The sequence below is a fragment of the Ambystoma mexicanum genome, chromosome 2p, assembly GCF_040938575.1.
Source record: "Ambystoma mexicanum isolate Mex_15411 chromosome 2p, UKY_AmexF1_1, whole genome shotgun sequence".
NCBI classification, from domain to species: domain Eukaryota; kingdom Metazoa; phylum Chordata; class Amphibia; order Caudata; family Ambystomatidae; genus Ambystoma; species Ambystoma mexicanum.
The window spans coordinates 876,889,188-876,907,099 of NC_090923.1; the positions used below are offsets into that span (position 1 = coordinate 876,889,188).

The 17,912-nt window shown below is 44.8% G+C and overlaps 1 protein-coding gene across 2 annotated transcripts in view; it reads left to right on the top strand.

Moving 5' to 3' along the window:
- The window catches only part of LOC138566858 (sphingolipid delta(4)-desaturase/C4-monooxygenase DES2-like), a 204,083-nt gene that overhangs the window by 100,921 nt on the left and 85,250 nt on the right, over positions 1 to 17,912 (top strand). For both annotated transcript variants that reach the window (XM_069644568.1, XM_069644567.1), the window contains exon 2: positions 12,798 to 13,540. In XM_069644568.1, the coding sequence (XP_069500669.1) occupies positions 12,798 to 13,540 (743 nt within the window). The remainder of the gene's footprint in view (positions 1 to 12,797; positions 13,541 to 17,912) is intronic.

Consider the following 17,912-nt stretch of genomic DNA (forward strand, 5'->3'; position numbering starts at 1 on the left):
TGGAAATAATGGTAAAGTACAAGGCAAAGGATGAGCAGTTACTTGATAAGAAAACAAAGAAGAGCAAGAAAACTCAAAATAGCCAGGGAACACCAAAAAAGGTCACTGGGTCACAACCAACACTGAATGCTTATTTAAACCAGTTGGCCGGAAAGATTGAGGAACATATATTGAACATGAAAAGGGCAATAGAAGCAGTTTTCACCTATACAGGCATGGTTAGTACCCTTGCAGGTACTTCAGCAGCCCTCTGATTGGTAAATACTGTCGGGCAGGGGCTGGTACCCAACGAAAATGTAGATGGTGTTGTAGGCAAAGTGCACACTACATCTCTCGCAAAACAAAAGAGGTGATGGTTGGAAGGTTTAGAATGAATCTTAACCTCTGGCATTGCTCTGGCCAACCCTACAAGTCATTGTTCTTCGCCTGCCAAGCCATAACAAAAGGGTGAAGTCCATATGAAAATCAGGCTTGGTCCAACCCCAAAAGGGGTAGTCCAGCCTGAACTTCTTGGTCATATCCCTTCTGCACGAGACCGCAAGCATCCCCCAACATGTTTTGGCCTTTTTGGGCCTCGTCAGTGAGGAGTAGCTTGGGTCTCTAGATCCAACAGGCACGGGACTCACGTCTGGGCATACCCGTCCCACTCAGGGTGATTTACGCAAAACAAAGAGGTGATGGCTGGAAGGTTTGGAATTAATCCTAACCTCCCTGAGTGGGACCGGTATGCCCAGACATGGGTCCTATGCCTGCTGGTTTGAATCCCTCTCCACTATCGAAGAATTAGACTGACTGGAGATCCCTTCCTCAGAAACTTTGAATCAACCAGGACTGGAAACAAACCCTACGTTAGTACCACAGAGACTTAGTCACAGGGAAGTGCACTCCATAGCTATTCTTAGTTGGAATATAGCGGGGGCAGGTTCCAAACTTAGAGACCCTGCTACATTGGCATATATGAAACAACATGAGGTCATCCTATTACAGGAAAAATTGACTATAGCGGAATTATTAATGGATGAGTTTATGTCATTCTCATCTCCTGCAAGTAAGAACAAAAGAGGGTGCTGCTATGGGGGACTAGTGACATTGATAAGGGCATCCTTAACAAATCAGGGTAATGGACACTAATACAAATTGTATACAGCATATCATTGTGGCCCCTACCCAGGGACACCATCTGTTGATTGCTAATTTCTACAGTAGCCTGCATACATCGGAACCCAATAGGCTTGGGACACTGAAAGAACTGGTGGAAGATACTGTACTTGCAGTACTTGACCGCCAGATAGTGCTGGTGATGGGTGACATTTTAACATTTAAACTAGATAATGGGATTCCGGTGGATATCTATGATGATCGCGAGGATACTGTTTATGGCATTGCACATTCACAGATGATGGACAATCGGACCTGCCCCAAAGGGTCTACAAGTGGAGCTGTGGCTATTGGAATTGGTCTTGCAGTCCTTGAATGGGCAAGTCACACCAGACGTACCAGCAGCAGTGACATTTACAAATACACTGGGGTCGTCCACAGTTGATTATTCTTTCATGCATGTTCAGCATTGGCATTTGCTAAAAGACTTTAGGGTAATACAGGAAATTTGCAGTGACCACTTCCCGCTGAGGCTAAGTTTTCAGTGGGAATGAACTCCATTGACCCTGCTTGTTTTTCCTCATTTAGACCTGTGAGAGGTCAATACACACTGCAAAAGAAAACTGAAATGCGCAAAGCGCGACCCACTGTCTTTCCAACAGGAACTTGTAATGTCGAACTTGCATTTAATTCTCCCTATCTTTGATGTTATCGAGTCCCTGGATCAGGTAGCAGAAATGTTTGAGGAATTGATGGGGTCTCTAACAAACATGTTGCAGTATGACTTCAAATGCAAAAAAAGAGTGGGGCAAAAGATTGGTTCAACAAGGAATGTAAAATACTAAAGAAGCAACTGTTGAGGGTCTTGAAGGAACCAGATAGCTGCAGTGGGAAGATTAGGGCCTGGGCAAAATATAATGTAGCTGTAAAGACCAGGAAAGAGTTTCTGGAGAATGAAGCATGGGAGGATTTACTGATTGCTGTCTCCTCTAATGACTCCAAATGTGTTGGGAGTTTGTTGCGGGAGGACCCCCTTACAGAAGAGAGCGGACACTGAGGGAAACACATGTGGAGGCCCATCCCTGGGTGGATAATTTCTCTTCCCAGTATGAGGGAAGACTATTGCCAATGTGCAGGGCCCAACGATTCACTTCTCATTAAGGGTGGCAGATTACCCGATTTAATCAACAAGCACACAATAGAGCTCTGGGCACAGATGCGGTCCCTATGACCTATGGGCCCCATTTTTGACAATTTGCTTCAATGCATTTTTGCAAACAGGGCAGTTTCCGCACTCATGGAAAAATGCTATTATCTATCCTATATTTAAAAAAGGAGATCGCGGGAGCCCTGTGGCCTATAGACCCATATCACTCTTGGATACATCTTTAAAAAATGTTGGCTGCATTTTATTGGGTCGCATTCAGGAATGGATCACCGGTGGTCTCACTGTAATTCATTGGGCGTCTCGCCCACTACGAAGCAGCTGTGGTCACCCCACCACCTTGCATGGGTCTTAGGTCCCCGCTCGGGCAACGGTTCTCCCATTGCAGGATTCAGCAGCTCTCTGGCGGCTCACTCTGGCATTCCTCACCTTTCCAAAAATTGCAGGCTCTGCAACTTCGTTTTGCTCTGCCTCTCCAAGGCGTAATCATGTAAGGGGGCTTTCCTGCAAACCACACTGTCTCTCCTCCTAAGAGCTACTCGTCCCAGTTATATACACGTCTCTTTGGTTTGGCTCTTTTTTCCCACATTGCCTGAAGCCAAACATAAGGATGACAGATTAGTCTTCATAGCAGGTACTCCCATGTGTGAAGAAAGGGCTTTTGGTCTAGGGAATATCTCCTCATGATGGCAGTCCTTGGTTCCTAAGGGGGAGTCACTCCCATTGAGGTCCCACTTGCCCTGGTCCCTAGGGAGCTCTTGTGGAGTGGGTTCACCTCCCTAGCCTTAAAACGGGTGTCTCCCTCCTGAGAAAAAGGGACAAATGCCCTTGATTTGTCACACCACACTTTGCATGTATAATAATATTTACAGTGTTAAAACAAAAGTTCCACACAACATCAGCATTACAGTTTTAGAAAGTAAAACTACCAGGTTGCTATTTTATCTAAGCCCAACTTTTTATTCCCCAGGAAAACAATTTGCAATTATTACAAGTGCATCGCCTCCACTTGAATTTCCTAAAGATGACAAGCCAGCACCCTATCTGCTTTGGAGCGAGATGTACTGTTTCTTCGATGTGTTCGTGTGTTAGCAGTCTGGGCCTTATGTTTAAAAAAACTTGTGTTCTCTTAAGTGGCATGTCAGTTCACTTTCAATTAGGCATAACAAAACCTGTTGGGGCACTGAATAGAAATGCAGACATAAGTGGTGCAACAGGCTTCTTGATTTTTCTCTCTTAAATGAGTATTACAAAATATGTTGCGGAACCTGAGAGATCAGATGCCGTCATTGAGTTTCGCTTCAACTACTCTCTGATCAGTGAAAGGGTGGTAGCCAGTTGCATGCATCGAAACACGTGGACAATATACTTTCAAAGTCTTGAAATCTTGAAGTGAAAAAGATTTACAGCCTCATTGCAAGTTTGGCATTGCAGGAAAAAAGTGGCGGTAATTCCGTTACCGCCACTTTTCCCGCACCGCCAAATTATATATTTTGGCTGATTTATGGCTGTCAGAATTACTGTGCGGTAAATCTGCCGATTTTCAGAGGAAAAGTGGCGGATTCACCTTCGGCTTGTTGTTAGAGGTTGCTAGAGGTAAATCCTCAACTTTACCTCCACAAATTGACAAATTTACTGTGTGGTAATTCTGCTGGCGGTAAATCTGCCAAAAATCCCCATGGAGTGCTACAGACTGCAACAATGGGGAATTACCACCAAACAAACACACAAACAAACTTGAAGTCCTGTGGTAACTCCACAGGACCACGTGGCGGCAACAGTAATTGAGTTTGGTGGTATTTCACTGGTTTTATCACCAGAACCCAGTTAAATGCAGTTATGAAAAACTTTCATTAAAACCTAATGCAGCAGTTGCAAAAGCACTTGGTTTCAACTGCGAGGCGCTTGTTTTCAAAAAAACTGTTCTTGGTTTCCCATATACACAGTTCAACATGTATGTGAAACATGTAATAGTGAAGCATTGCCGTTGTGTGATGTATGCTGTGTTCATATATTCATACGTGTGAATTTCATGCTGTTTTTAATAACAATGTACAAGTTGTTCATGGGAAATATGGAACTGCTCACTACACGTTTGCAACTTTCACGTTAGCTGCGGGTGTGTTACCGTCTGTCACGTCGACAGGTGGTAGCACCCTTAGCTACCAGGCAGGTGTGCAGCCTAATATGAAAAGTGTTTATATTCTAACAAAATATGTCACATGGGATAAATTAGAGATAATTCTTAGTACAGCTGTAGCAATACATTACACTAACCTAAGGAATCTCATTCTGTATTGCATAATACATCACTTGTGATTAAAATATGCCACAGAGCGCCAGTGGCAATCAATGCGCTTTATGGCAACACAACATCAGCTCAAGTCAACAGCTCACTTCACACCATACTATTTTCACTCTCTCATGCATAAATACTCTAGCATACTAGCTTGGTCAATATTGTTTTTTAAACGGTTGTATGATATGATATGACATTAATAACACGCTTATACACAAGTGTTTCAAGGAACGACGAGGTAAGGGAGGGGAAACAAAGGGAGGATAAAGACAACGATCTTACTAGGCCCAGTGACATTGGATCGCACAAGTGAAGGCAGGGCCGGCCTTAAGGGCAGCAGCGCCCTGGGCGAACTGGCGCCCCCCCCTTCGCCCACTGTGCCCCCCTGGTTAACAGGGGGCGGGGCAGAAGGGGGCGGGGCCAGGATGGGCAACTTTATTACTATTATTTTTTTTAACCTCCTCGCTCCGGCGAGGAGTTTAAATAGGTGCCGTTAGCACCCCATTGTCATTGAATGAGCCCGCCGCTGCCGCTTCATTCAATGACAATGAGGCGCCTTCCACGCCTTCTGCCACCACCACGCCAGCTCGGGGGAGCGCTTGAAAGACTCCCCGGAGCTGGCTTGATGGGGGGCTAATGGTGCCTTTTCTTGTGAAAAGTGTCCACGGCGGACGGGCGCATTTAAATGCACCCACCGCCGCTAGCACCTTTTACAGTAAAAGGCCGCCTGCTGCGCCTTATCCCACAATGCCAGCTTGGGGGAGCCCTTGAAAGACTCCCCCGAGCTGGCGTGGCAGGGGCAAAATGCACCCTGGGGGGCGTGGCGCTCCGGGCGGTCGCCCGGCTGGCCCCCCTTAAGGCCGGCTCTGAGTGAAGGGGAGAGGGGAGGGGAAAAGTGCCAGGGGAAGGGGAGGAAGGACAAGGGCAGGACACAGGATCAAAAACAAGTAGTGCGGCCAGCAGGTGGCAGTGCAAGGCATAAGTACAGACAAGTGTCTGACTAAGTGCAGGTAAAGGGACTGTAGGGTTGCAGATACAGACCCAAGTGCAAGGGTTACCAGGAGGCAGTGCGTGAGTGCAACTGGGCAGGGACCTGGGCCTGAAGTTCAGAGGGTGGACAGGTGACCAGTGCAGTATCAGACAGGAGATCAGCAGGGGAGAGGAGGAGAGAAAGCAGAAGCAAAGAGGAAGGTCTTGAGGTGCTTCCGGAACCAGAGATGGATCTGCTCAAGTTTCAGAGAGGCAGGGAGGCTGTTCCAAAGGGAGGCCAAGCCGAAGACACTCACACCCAAATACAGAATCATAAACTGTATTGAACGTTGCATCTTGCAGTGTTCTACAGTTAGTTCTACACATGTCTGTATGTAGGCCAGATCCTATCGCATGCCACCACTTTGAACATGCATGTGTAAAAACTGTAGTGTAACCCTGTCTCAGAATGTCATGAGTCTACAAATAGGTTTCAAAACTTCAAGCCAAGCCTTTTCTTTGCCATTTCAACATCCACATGTGATGTGACTGAACATGTGCCAAATACTATTACATAACTCCGCTTTAAACATGCCTGTGTAAAAACTGTAGTGGAACTCAGTCTCAGAATGTCACGAGTCTACAAATCGGTTTCAAAACATCAAGCCAAGCCTTTTCTTTACCATTTCAAAATCCACAAAAGACCTGATTCACAGAGCGTTTTCCAAGGGAGCTTTGCAATTACCAGACGTTCTGTGAATTAGTCCCATATGTGTATATGCTCCAAACCCAACGAGTGCTGCAAAGGCCCTTTCCTTTTGCTGTCCCTAAGTAAGCAATAACATTCTCAGAATCCAGTCAGGCAATGTCCTACTTGCAGACCATTTGAGACGCGCCGCTTGCTGTTGTAACGCTGTGTATGCTATCCCGCCCGTTCTCCCGTCCCGCCAATCAGACGGCGCGTGCTTCCCACAGCCGGGCCAAAGCGCTGGGTGAAGATCATTGCGCGCGTGACTCTGGAACGTCCGTTAGTTCCCCTCGCTTCAACTGCCACACGCGGCCATTACTGCTCCCAGCAGTGCAGAGGGGGAAAGGGCGGCATTCCTGTATTTGAATCATGTCCTCACGCATCTTTAGGGTCATGGGCCTGCATGGGTCCTGTAATTCCAGTTATGGCTTTAACCTGAGGCCTAAGGCACTTGGCCTGCTTGAGAAATGGGGGAGATGTGAGATAGTGCGAGTTTTAAACTCAATGCACTGAGCACTCTCTTCCTGGCAAATGTTCACCTTTGCTATGTCGCCTGTGCGCAGTGCTGGGGGTGGAAGCGCTGGCGTGTACTGGATAGGGCTGCCCCATGGGGACAATGGTTGCTGGGAAGGGGGCTGGAGGTGGGAGGGGTGCATGTACTGCTGGGGGATTGAGGCACTGCTGATGTTTCTGCTTAAATAGTAGTGCTTCTGCGCGATGGACCAAGAACAGCAGTTCCTCTGCACCTTTCATGTGTTCCCCATTTATACATTGAACTGTTTGCGCTTCACTTCCTTCTCTGCTGCCTTGAAAATATTCCACATTGAACGATGCTCAGTGCACACACAGCGCCACCAGAAGAACATTGTTGCAGCCCCTCTAGGGCAGGAGGCCCCATCAAAATCGGGGCTTTAGGCAGTTGGGCAGTTGCAATTTTGCATCAAGGCACCATAGTCGGTGTTATTGCAGTACGAGTACACACTTTATCACAAAGTTAAAAAGGCTGTCAGCCGTGCTGGGATAGCACCCTTTTATCCTGCAGATTGAATGTAGACTCACTCCGCTATCTGAGGAGCTGACGCCCACATCACCTACTGCCAGGATTTGGCTCCCCAGATGTTTTGGGCTAAATCTTCCATGATCCTGGTGAGGGCAGATGGGAGTTGTAATCTAAGGAGCCAACTGTTGAAGTAGACAGAACAAAAACACAAATATGAAATTAAATGTACAGTGGCAAACGACTCAACTGGGAGTGGGGTACTGGCAGAAGGGGAACTATATCTGTTGGTCTCTGGTGCCTAGTTATACCAACAAAAAAAAATGACCATGAAGTGGCCATGAAATGGTACAGCTGTTGGCATGACTGAGAGACGGCAGGAACCTAAAGTCCATTTTGTTAATATACTGATCTCTTTAAAGCGTTGCACATACTAGGCCATATTTAAGGGAGCTCAGACCCTTTAACTCTGCAAGGAAACTGAGGAAACGCCCGCTCAACCCAACTGATTTATGAGGATGTTGAGGGCACTGAGGTGAGGAGGTGCCCAGAGGGAGGAAATGCAGTCCTTATTTAAAAATCATAGACGAAAATGTGGCAGAGTGCCCCAGAAAACTACACCCTCAATTGTACTCTGGATATGCTAAGACACATTTTCCAAAGCGTGTAGCCTCTTTTGTTTCAGATGTTAATTTAGTTGTATTGCCCTGTACTGCGGGCCTTAACAGCTATTAATTGCTCACTCCAAGATGATGGATAAGAAGACACAGGTGTGGGCCCATAAACTCAAGGGGGAGCAATTAGCACCCATTAGTCCCCATAGCCATGTAGGCCCAAACAAATGTAGCACCTGTTCCTCCAATTTCACACCCAAACAGTGGCACGCGCCCACTGCCCACGTCTACTTCATGTCCCTGTCATGCACTTTCACTCAACTCATGAAGCCTTAGTAAGTAGCAAAGAACAATTGTTACCCATAACTGTCAAGCGGCCCCATGTCATTGGCACACCTTCATCCAGTACCCATTGTTTTGCCATCAGTGCTCTGCATACTGGCCCTCAAGGGCCCATTCTTATAACAGGAAGACCAAATGTACTGGTCGTAGAATGACATGTGATCGCTGCAAATCCGGGACTGGCTGAAGGTGATTTACATGGCATGGGGGTCACTGAAACGCTTTGACTAATGCCCTTCTGACTGACTGAGCCAATTGCAGCATTCCAGAAAGGGTGCTAGCAATAGTCTGTACTTGGCGAGCAGGGTGCATATTTCTTGATCTCCCTATTTAGCCTTTTGTTTACTTCTCTTCTTCTTCCTGTTTACCTCTGCACCAGTGCACTCTTGGTAAAATCCAACCGCCCCAGCCTAGGACTAGTCAGCAAGTAAAGTTTTTATTGCATTCAAAGAAACAGAGTGAAAGGTTGTTCTCGCGAGATTCTAAAACTGGGACAGTGTTGGTAGTTGAGCAAGTCCGCCTCATTTGGTTAAATCAGCACTTATAAAGACAACATAGCAATCTTGTTGGGATGGTTACACCTCTGTTAACAGGGTGTTTTTCCAATGGCCTTTGCCCAGACTGATACAACCTTCCATCTCTTCATTTCGTGTTCCGCATAAATGGTAATACCTATAAAACCACGGTGTCAGTGGGTGAAAGGAACGGGTGGCACAGGTGTGCAGGAGAGGCGTGGAGCGTGCTGGGAGAGGCGTCCCTTTCACCTGCTGTGCTGTTCATCGTTAGTAGAGTCACGCTGACCCTTGCCCGGCCTTATCTTCGTGCAAAGGCTGGCTTTGAATTGGTATTTGCTAATGCCACACCCCGATGTGCCCGCCTTCGACTCACCATTCTCCTGGAAGCCGGTTTGGCCAAAGTTAATAATTCACTTTTCCTACTAGGTACCTGTTTTGCTTCTGTGCCTATGAATACTGTATTGACTTTATTTTTCAACTAACAACAGGGCAAGGCTAGAAATGAAAGGCAATCTGTCTTGATTCCTTAAAGGAAACCTCTGTCTGTCCTCCTTTACCTCTCATTTGGACTGTTAGCAGTGGACTCCTCTCTCCCCGTCAACATTTGAAAATTGGACCACTAGTCCAAAACAGTAAAATGCAACACTAAACCCTTTAGCGAAGCCCAGACTTCATGATAACGGGCCCCATTACGACCCAGGCGGTAACCATGGCGCTAGTAGCGCCATGGTTGCCGCTGGTATTTTACCAACTCCGCCATGGTGAATGGTGGAATTACCGCCCCATTCCAAGGTTGGCGGGCGGTAATTCCCCATTCACCATTGGCCCTTCCCCATTCCCATTTTTGCCCCCATAGTGCTCAATGGGGAAGGCAGTAATTACCTCGAAAGTCCCTTTGCGGGTTCCTTCCTTAACGGCTGGTAGAACCAGCCGTTAAGGTCGGACCCGCAAAGGGACCTCGTAATTAGGTAGTAAGGGTTTAACGGCGCCGACACCTTTTACGGTGCCGTTCACCCCTTACCGCCTGGGTCGTAATGAGGCCCAACGATTGTTTTGACACCTATTCTGAGTATGGCGGTAGTGGTAAAAAAATGGTGGGAACAGAATGACCACAATTATTACTGCTTTGCCGAATTATGTATACATTTGGCACATAATACCTCCAGCATGTGTCAGGGCTTATTCCTCGACAAAAATGGAGCAATTATCGCCAGTGGCATAACCACCAGCCATAATTGCTCCAATCCCCAATGAAGTCTGGCATTAGAAGTAAGATGGTGAAATTGCTCAGTGGGTTGAGCGCTTGCTGCGATAATCTGTGTGTGATCTATAGGTCCAGGTTCGGATTCTGGCAAGGCCAAGGGGTGCCAACTAGAGTTAGGTGATAATTGTATGTAACTATGTACAGCGTTTTGGCAAAAGAGCTACATAAACAACAAATCATGCTTGAATATTGGTGGAATTAGCACAATATGAGACTCTTTGCACGTGCAAGGACAGCAGCTGTTTTTTACTCTGCTTCCTAAAGAAACATTGTAATAAAATACGCCACTACGAACCGTTTCACCTCCCTGTTTATTTTCAGAGGTCTCCAATTTGATAATAAACAGTTTTCCAATTATCAAATCATCCCTTTGATGCAGAATGTTCCCCCGGAGTGGGGGTGCTAACCAATCGGGTTGCTCAGATCGCGGGCTGACGCCCACAATCCAAGCCTCACCCCCTCACCTTATTCTTTTGGCGGCAGCTCAAGCGCCATCGCAGCCCTAGCCTCCGGGCCACCATGGATATGGAAGATGGGCTCCGCTTGGAGCCCCGTCTTCCAGGTCCATGGCGGCCATCTTAGTTAAGTATTTTGTATGAATAAATGATTTTGTAAATTGCTTGCAAAAAAGAATGAATGAAATCACTGTATTTATATCTAAGGGAATAAAATTCAATGCTGTGACGTAAAACATGGGGAAGGTAGTGATACAATTATATCATGATCAAAATGTGAGTGGACTTCCTCTTAGCAGCAAGGAGATTGCATTTCCACCTCTGCCCAGTAGGTTAAGAAATCTCCATTTGTGTGTCCTGTCGAATACCCTACTGCTGTTTTTTCTTTTCTTACATGTTTAAATTAGGTTTATTATCACCTCCATGATTGGGGTGTACAAGGCTAGTAATGGGCCGCAAGCTGAGCATATGTTAGCCCGAAAGAACAGATGCTCCGGATGAGGGCTCAGGATCATTATTGGCTCTGTATGCTCCAAAAAAGGAGTTGATAGATATTCAGATGTCTGGGCTCCCTATGGGGTGTGAATAGTCTATAAATGTTTTCTTTCTACAGGATACGGGCTGTAAGTGTCTTGCGTGTGCCCAATCCCCCATAGAAAAACAAAAACAAAGATGGCCGCCATGTAGGAAAACAAAAGGGACATAGGGCCTCGTTACGGGTCTGGCGGTAACTGTGCCGGTAAAACCAGCAGGTTGCCGCCGGACCCGTAATGAATTACAGGCGCCTGACTTCCTGGTAACACTGGGGTATTCCGACGCCGGCGGCTTCGATGTCAGGTGCCAGTAATTTTGTAATTCCCCATTCCCCATAGGACTCCATGGGAATGGGGACCACAGAAGCACCGGCACTGTTAACTCTGTGGGCGGGTGCCATTCCGATCGCCCAGTATTTCTGGACCGGCACAGTTGTAATTAGGCCCATCGTCACTTTTCTATATCCATGGCAGTACATAGGGCAAGGAGGCGTGGCTAGGAGGAAGAGGGACCACCGGTCAGCGGTGGGCTAGGAATGGAAGAGGCCGTGGAAATAATTTTCAAAGTTGCCCCCTACTGCACATTTTCAGCAAGCCCAACCCTTTTCCTATTGGAACATTTGGAAATACCACACAAGAGTCACAGGGTGCAGAGGCAGACCAGTAAATATCCAGAGTTCCCTATAGGCCAGTCCACCTGTTCCCCTGGTGGGCAGGTAAGTTGGGAGGTTGGGAGTGGCTGTGGATTGCGAATGGGGTTTAGGAGTGGGTAGGAGGGGTATTGGAGGGAGGGAAAGCGGGAGCTAGTGCAAGGAAACCTTAACAAAATGGCAGGACTCAGGATAGGGGCACAGGTGGTGGAACTATGTGCGGGAACCTGCCAGTTTCCAGCCGCCTAATTAGCTGAGTGCCCTTCCCCATTTGCGAATAAATGATGTGATTCACATTTTATTACAATGAATGTTCCCTGTGGGTGACTGAGGACAGCACATTGTACATTTGCTCTTATTTTGTTTATTCCTGGTCAATATAGTCATATATACCCATTATTGTCAATTTTTAGTCAATTTCCATAATGCTAGTATTATTTATCCCACTTGTACATTATCATTCTTTCTTTTACTGGTTGATGCAGACTTCTGTATCCCATCCTTTCCTTTTTCAGTATGTCCTAATGTATTTAATCACTTTTTGCATAGTTACCTGTGGGCATGGAAGGGAACACCCATGGGCTCTCTGTGCATCCAAGTGCCTGGCACCAAAAAACAGAAGCACCCCGAAAACATGGTTGTTTCGCAGGTACACGTCTTGCGTGTCCAAGTCCTACATGTTTTCTTCTCTGCATTGAGTTATGCATACTACAAACTTCGGGCAGATGTACCCAGGCACCTGGATCATGAAACGCGTACTTTTTGTTGCCAGTATCCACGTAGATTTGCATCGCAAATGATGGTGTTGTAAAAGAAATCCAAGTATTCTGAATAATCAACTGTTTAATTTGGAGATGATATTTTCAAAGTTGTGTTTGTATGTAAATTGCTGCAGTGCTGCAAGTGAGCTTGGGAAAATGTAATTATTTCACTGTATCTCACTTCCCTAAACAATACACTACACACACAATCTTGTGAGCAGCGTTCTTCTAAGCAGGAGCACTCATGAATTTCAAAAAGTAAATTAAACAATTTCTGTGAATGTTCTTGAGATCTATAGAACGCTTATTATACACCTCATTAGGCCACACTATTTATTCATTGATGCAATCCATTACATTAACAATCTATTTTGTTTCATGTTGCAGCTAAATATCCAGAACTCAAAAATCTCATGGGTCCAGACCCCCATCTGAAATGGATCGTGTCTGTAATGGTTCTGGTTCAGTTTGTGGCCTGCTACTTTGTCCAGGACTTGCCGTGGAAGTGGGTCATTTTCTGGGCATACGCCTTTGGGGGCTGCATCAACCACTCCTTGACTCTGGCCATCCATGACATTTCCCACAACGTGGCATTCGGCAACAAGGCTGCCAAGTGGAATCGCTTCTTTGGCATGTTTGCCAACCTGCCGATTGCCATGCCCTACTCAGTTTCTTTCAAGAAGTACCACATCGATCACCATCGCTACCTTGGCGGGGATGGCCTGGACGTGGATATCCCTACAGATTTTGAAGGGCGCTTCTTCTGCACCCCACTACGCAAGATTGTCTGGCTTTTTCTGCAGCCCTTGCTCTATGTCCTGAGACCACTTTATGTCAACCCGAAACCCATCACACAGATGGAGATGTTCAACGCCAGCATACAGTTTTCCTTTGACCTCATTATGTATCACATGTGGGGACTCAAGCCTGTGATCTATCTTTTGGCAGGGTCCATATTATCAATGGGTCTGCACCCCATCTCGGGGCACTTCATTGCAGAACACTACATGTTCATGAAAGGGTATGAGACATATTCCTACTACGGACCCTTAAACTGGTTGACTTTCAACGTGGGATATCATATGGAGCACCATGACTTCCCCAGCATTCCAGGGAGTAAACTACCTGAGGTAAGATTGCCTTCTTAATGAAGGGCGCAGGTATCTAAAAGATGTAGCATACCTTTCTTGCCACTGTTGGAAAACGAACCACTTGAACGAGATATGGCCAGACCTATTAGGACATTGAAAGATGTCCTAGCAGGTGAATGGGCTTCATTACGACCCTGGCGCTAATGGGTTAACGGCGCCTAAAAGGCTGCGGCGCCATTAACCCATTAGCGACTGATTACGAAGTCCCTTTGCGGGAGCCGACCTTAACGGCTGGTCTACACCCGCTGTTAAAGTAGGGACCCGCAAAGGGACCTTGGTGCTAAGGACGGTACTGCAATTTGCGGTACCGTACTTAGCGCCTTCCCCATTCCCATTGAGCCCTATGGTGCAAAAATCGCTTCTTTGGTGCAAAAATGGGAATGGGGAAGGGCCATGGAGGAAGGGGGAATTACCGCCCCGCCAACCTTCTAATGGGGTGGCAATTCCCCCTTTCTCTATGGCGGAGTCGGAGAAAGGGGTTACCTAGGTTACCTAGTAACTTGGGTCTCACCCTAAGTTACATGGGGAATCCAGACATGGACCCCTTGCTCACTATTCTTGGAAAGGCACAGCTCCACCCTATTGATGAGGTCCAACCAGACCGAAACACGTGTCTGTGGTTGCTGTTGGTACTCTTGTTCAGAGGAGAATTGCCTAGCATTTTGGTGCTGGACTACCCTTGGGTAGGACAAAGACTGATATGTTTGGGATATTTCTCCTCTGTGAAAGATAATGAGCTAAAGAATCTGGGTAAGGCTCTCTCAACCAGGACTAATGTCTGGTAGAGAGACTCCCAGGACCCCCCGTGTTTTTTGCATGTTTCGTTTTATACCAGAGAGTAACAGATGAGCACTAAATAAATATAAATGCAGTTAATTGATACATTAATCAGTCAGTCCAGAGGTGTTACCCAGATTTACCTTTTGCAATTGACCTTTTGTCCTAATTGACCTAATCATAGTGGTTCTAATTAACCTTCTGCACAATTGACCTTTACCTTTATTTTACTTTTTATATATATGTTTGCGGTGGGTTTGGGTAATAAATAATATTAGAGGATTGAATGGGGGTTGCAGGGTTTTTTGGATTGAGTGGGGGGTTGCGGAGGGTTGCCCCCTGCATATATGTCTTAATTCACCTTCATTTCCTGATCAATTGTGCAGAAGGTCAATTATCATGTGATCAAATGTGAAAAGGTCAATAAGTATGCATCCAGTCCATATATTAGGGATAGGCAACCTGGAGCTCTCCAGATGTTTTGGGTTGCCACTTCCATGTTCCCTCACCATACTGGAAGGGCTGTTGGGGCGTGTACACCAAAACAATACCTGGGGAACTACTTGTTGCCTCCCCCTGGTCAGTGGCATCTTTTGGTGCTAGGAGAGACGGGATGTCTTGATGGGGCACCAGCATTCTAAATGAGTCAAGGTCAGCGGGCACTGGTGAATAATCTCAGTGGATCTGCATTTATATTTCCTCCATTTTAGCACAAGCAACCAAACATAACAAGTGAGGCCTTAGTAAAATATGGACGTTTTTGGGGGCAGAATATCTTCCCAAGAACATTTTGTTAATTATGCAGTGAAATGGTGCATTTTGCAGCACATTTTCTTTTTTCAAATGGGGTGATAAGCCATACAATTTACATTAAGTTATATAGGGTAACACATGAAAAATTCCAATTAATGCTTAAGTCACCAACCCTGCACAGTAGCATTTTACAATATTGTCATGAATCCTGTAACTGCAATATGTGGCAGAATTCCAAATATAAAATGCTTTCATGATGCTGTGCCCGCAATATATGCCAGCATTCCCACTGTGACACATGTTCATGATACTGCACCCACAATACATACCAGCATTGCCACTGTCAAAAACGTTCATGTGATGTGCCCACAATATGTCAGTAAAGCCACTGTAAAATACCTTTATGATGCTTTGACACAATATAGCAAACTTGGAAACTGTAAAGCACATGTTGTTCAAGTTGGTGTGTGCCCAGTGAGCATGCCAGAATGGCCTTGTAAAATGCATTTTCATTCTCACTGTGCTCAAATATATACCAGTGTTGTCACTGTGAAACATGTTCATGCTGATATTTATTCTGTATTTATTAACTCATCTTAGCTAAAAACCTTTTATGCAGTTCCACCATTGTATGTGCATAAATACTACATAATGCAATTCTTATTACACAATACATAAATATATACATTTACTGTGAAACTCGTAATGGGGCCCTTTATGTTTGTCAAGAAGAACACTAAGTTGCATCTCAAACGCAACTACATCTAAACTTAATACAAGCTGCTTCCCATTCCTCATCGGCTGCTACAAGTCTTTTGAATGTGTAAATCTAACATTAATTACAAAATGCATGGGTTATAGGTACTACTTTAGACTATTTACTAACATACAGTACACATATACATGTTTCAAAGCTTGCAAACAGGCTTTAACTTTACTCAACCTGCAGTAACTCTCTTGAAGCAAAATGCATGCTTCGTACTCATTACTTCCATAGTTTGTGAATGATTTATCTGAATAGGATAAAGCATGTTCTCCTAGTTTTAGCAAGAACACTCTTACAAAGACAGACAGTTCCGCTATCATTGTTTACTTACACATTTTAAAAAAGGTTCCATGACTCGCTATTTTCAAATCAACATTAAAAAAAAACATTTTGGCTTTAGCTGTGAACCGATTGAGGATTTTTCCTGCAGAAATATATTCCACAGGGGTGTTTTTCTTTGCATCCAGAAACGATTGCCACCATTTTACTTCCCATCTTTGGCAGCTGTGCATCTGATATGTGAACTCTACATTCTACCCCATATAATATAGCAGTAATAATATTCTGCTTCTAAACCTTAATCAGGGATTCTAACAAATAACCCCCATTTTGATGGCCAAAGTGTGTTAATTCACCCATCGTTCTCTGTGCTTTCCCTTTTATTTTATTGTTTACATTTACTGTTGGCCATCAGTCGTTGATATTTGTTCCTAAGAAACAGAAGTGCTCAACATATTCTAATGTGGAGTTACCCAACTTCCACATACATAGAGATCTTTTCCTTTTACAAGTAAAGCACAGCCTTTTGGATGTATATGAATTAATTTCCTTGGCATGATTTACAGTAGTTGTTTACTGCCCTTAGTCACCTTCATTAGCCTAATGGAGTGTGATCGAGGAGAACAAGATCATCCAGATATGCCACATACCCAATGTGCTAACTATCCATCTTACCCGTAGGTTGTTTATTCCTCTTGGCAGATTGCCTATATCAGCAATCTACAATATAAACACAAAACCAGCACCAGAACAAAACCTTGCTTTACACCGCAGTAGGTTTGAAATGGCTTGGAACTGTATACTTGAACATCCACTATAAATCTGACAGTTTTACCCTATATTTAGCAATAATTTACACCTTAAAAGACCAGGATCAATCCCTCAGTTACGCAACTTTAACCAGAAAAGTTTCCGGTTTACACAGTCAAAAGCTGTTTTAAAATCCCCAAAGGCTAAATACAGCATGGGGTTACCATCTAGGTATTACTTTCACAAACAAATAACGTGAGTAGTGGACAAGTGTTGCCTAAAACCAGTTTGATTAAGTGGTAAAATGGCCTGCCCCAATTCCCAGGATTTTAAGTAGTTCAGAAGGAGAGTGGCAAAGATCTTACCTGTCCCATCTAGTAAGGATATCAAAAGATAATTCCTTGGGTCCTCCTGACACTCCTTTTTAAAAATGAGATTTAAAAAAGAAAATCCCTCCAAGAAACAGGAAGTTTCTTGTATTGTAGTACTGCCAAGTTCTACAAGTAGTTCAGAAGGAGAGTGGCAAAGATCTTACCTGTCCCATCTAGTAAGGATATCAAAAGATAATTCCTTGGGTCCTCCTGACACTCCTTTTTAAAAATGAGATTTAAAAAAGAAAATCCCTCCAAGAAACAGGAAGTTTCTTGTATTGTAGTACTGCCAAGTTAGCTACCTCTTAAAAGATTATATAAAAGGAAATCCCAAAATTCCTGCACACTTTTGAACACTGCATTCGCCAAAACTCTAGGCAAATGGGCTCATGATGGGCTGAAGTTGACTATCACCCTTTTCAGATTTTCTATTCATTAATTTGTTTCCCATTTCGATAGGTGCATTACTTGTATTTCATTTTCCAAATCTACCTTTGAACCAAACAAATGTATTATAAAAAAATCTCAGAGTGCACTAGAAAGCTTGTTAAATTGCACCAAATTGTATTTTTCCACTAAGCAATTTACCAAATATCAAAACGCTGTGTATAATGTTTCCCTGATACTTGTAATGCCTTGACCCACCTTATTGATA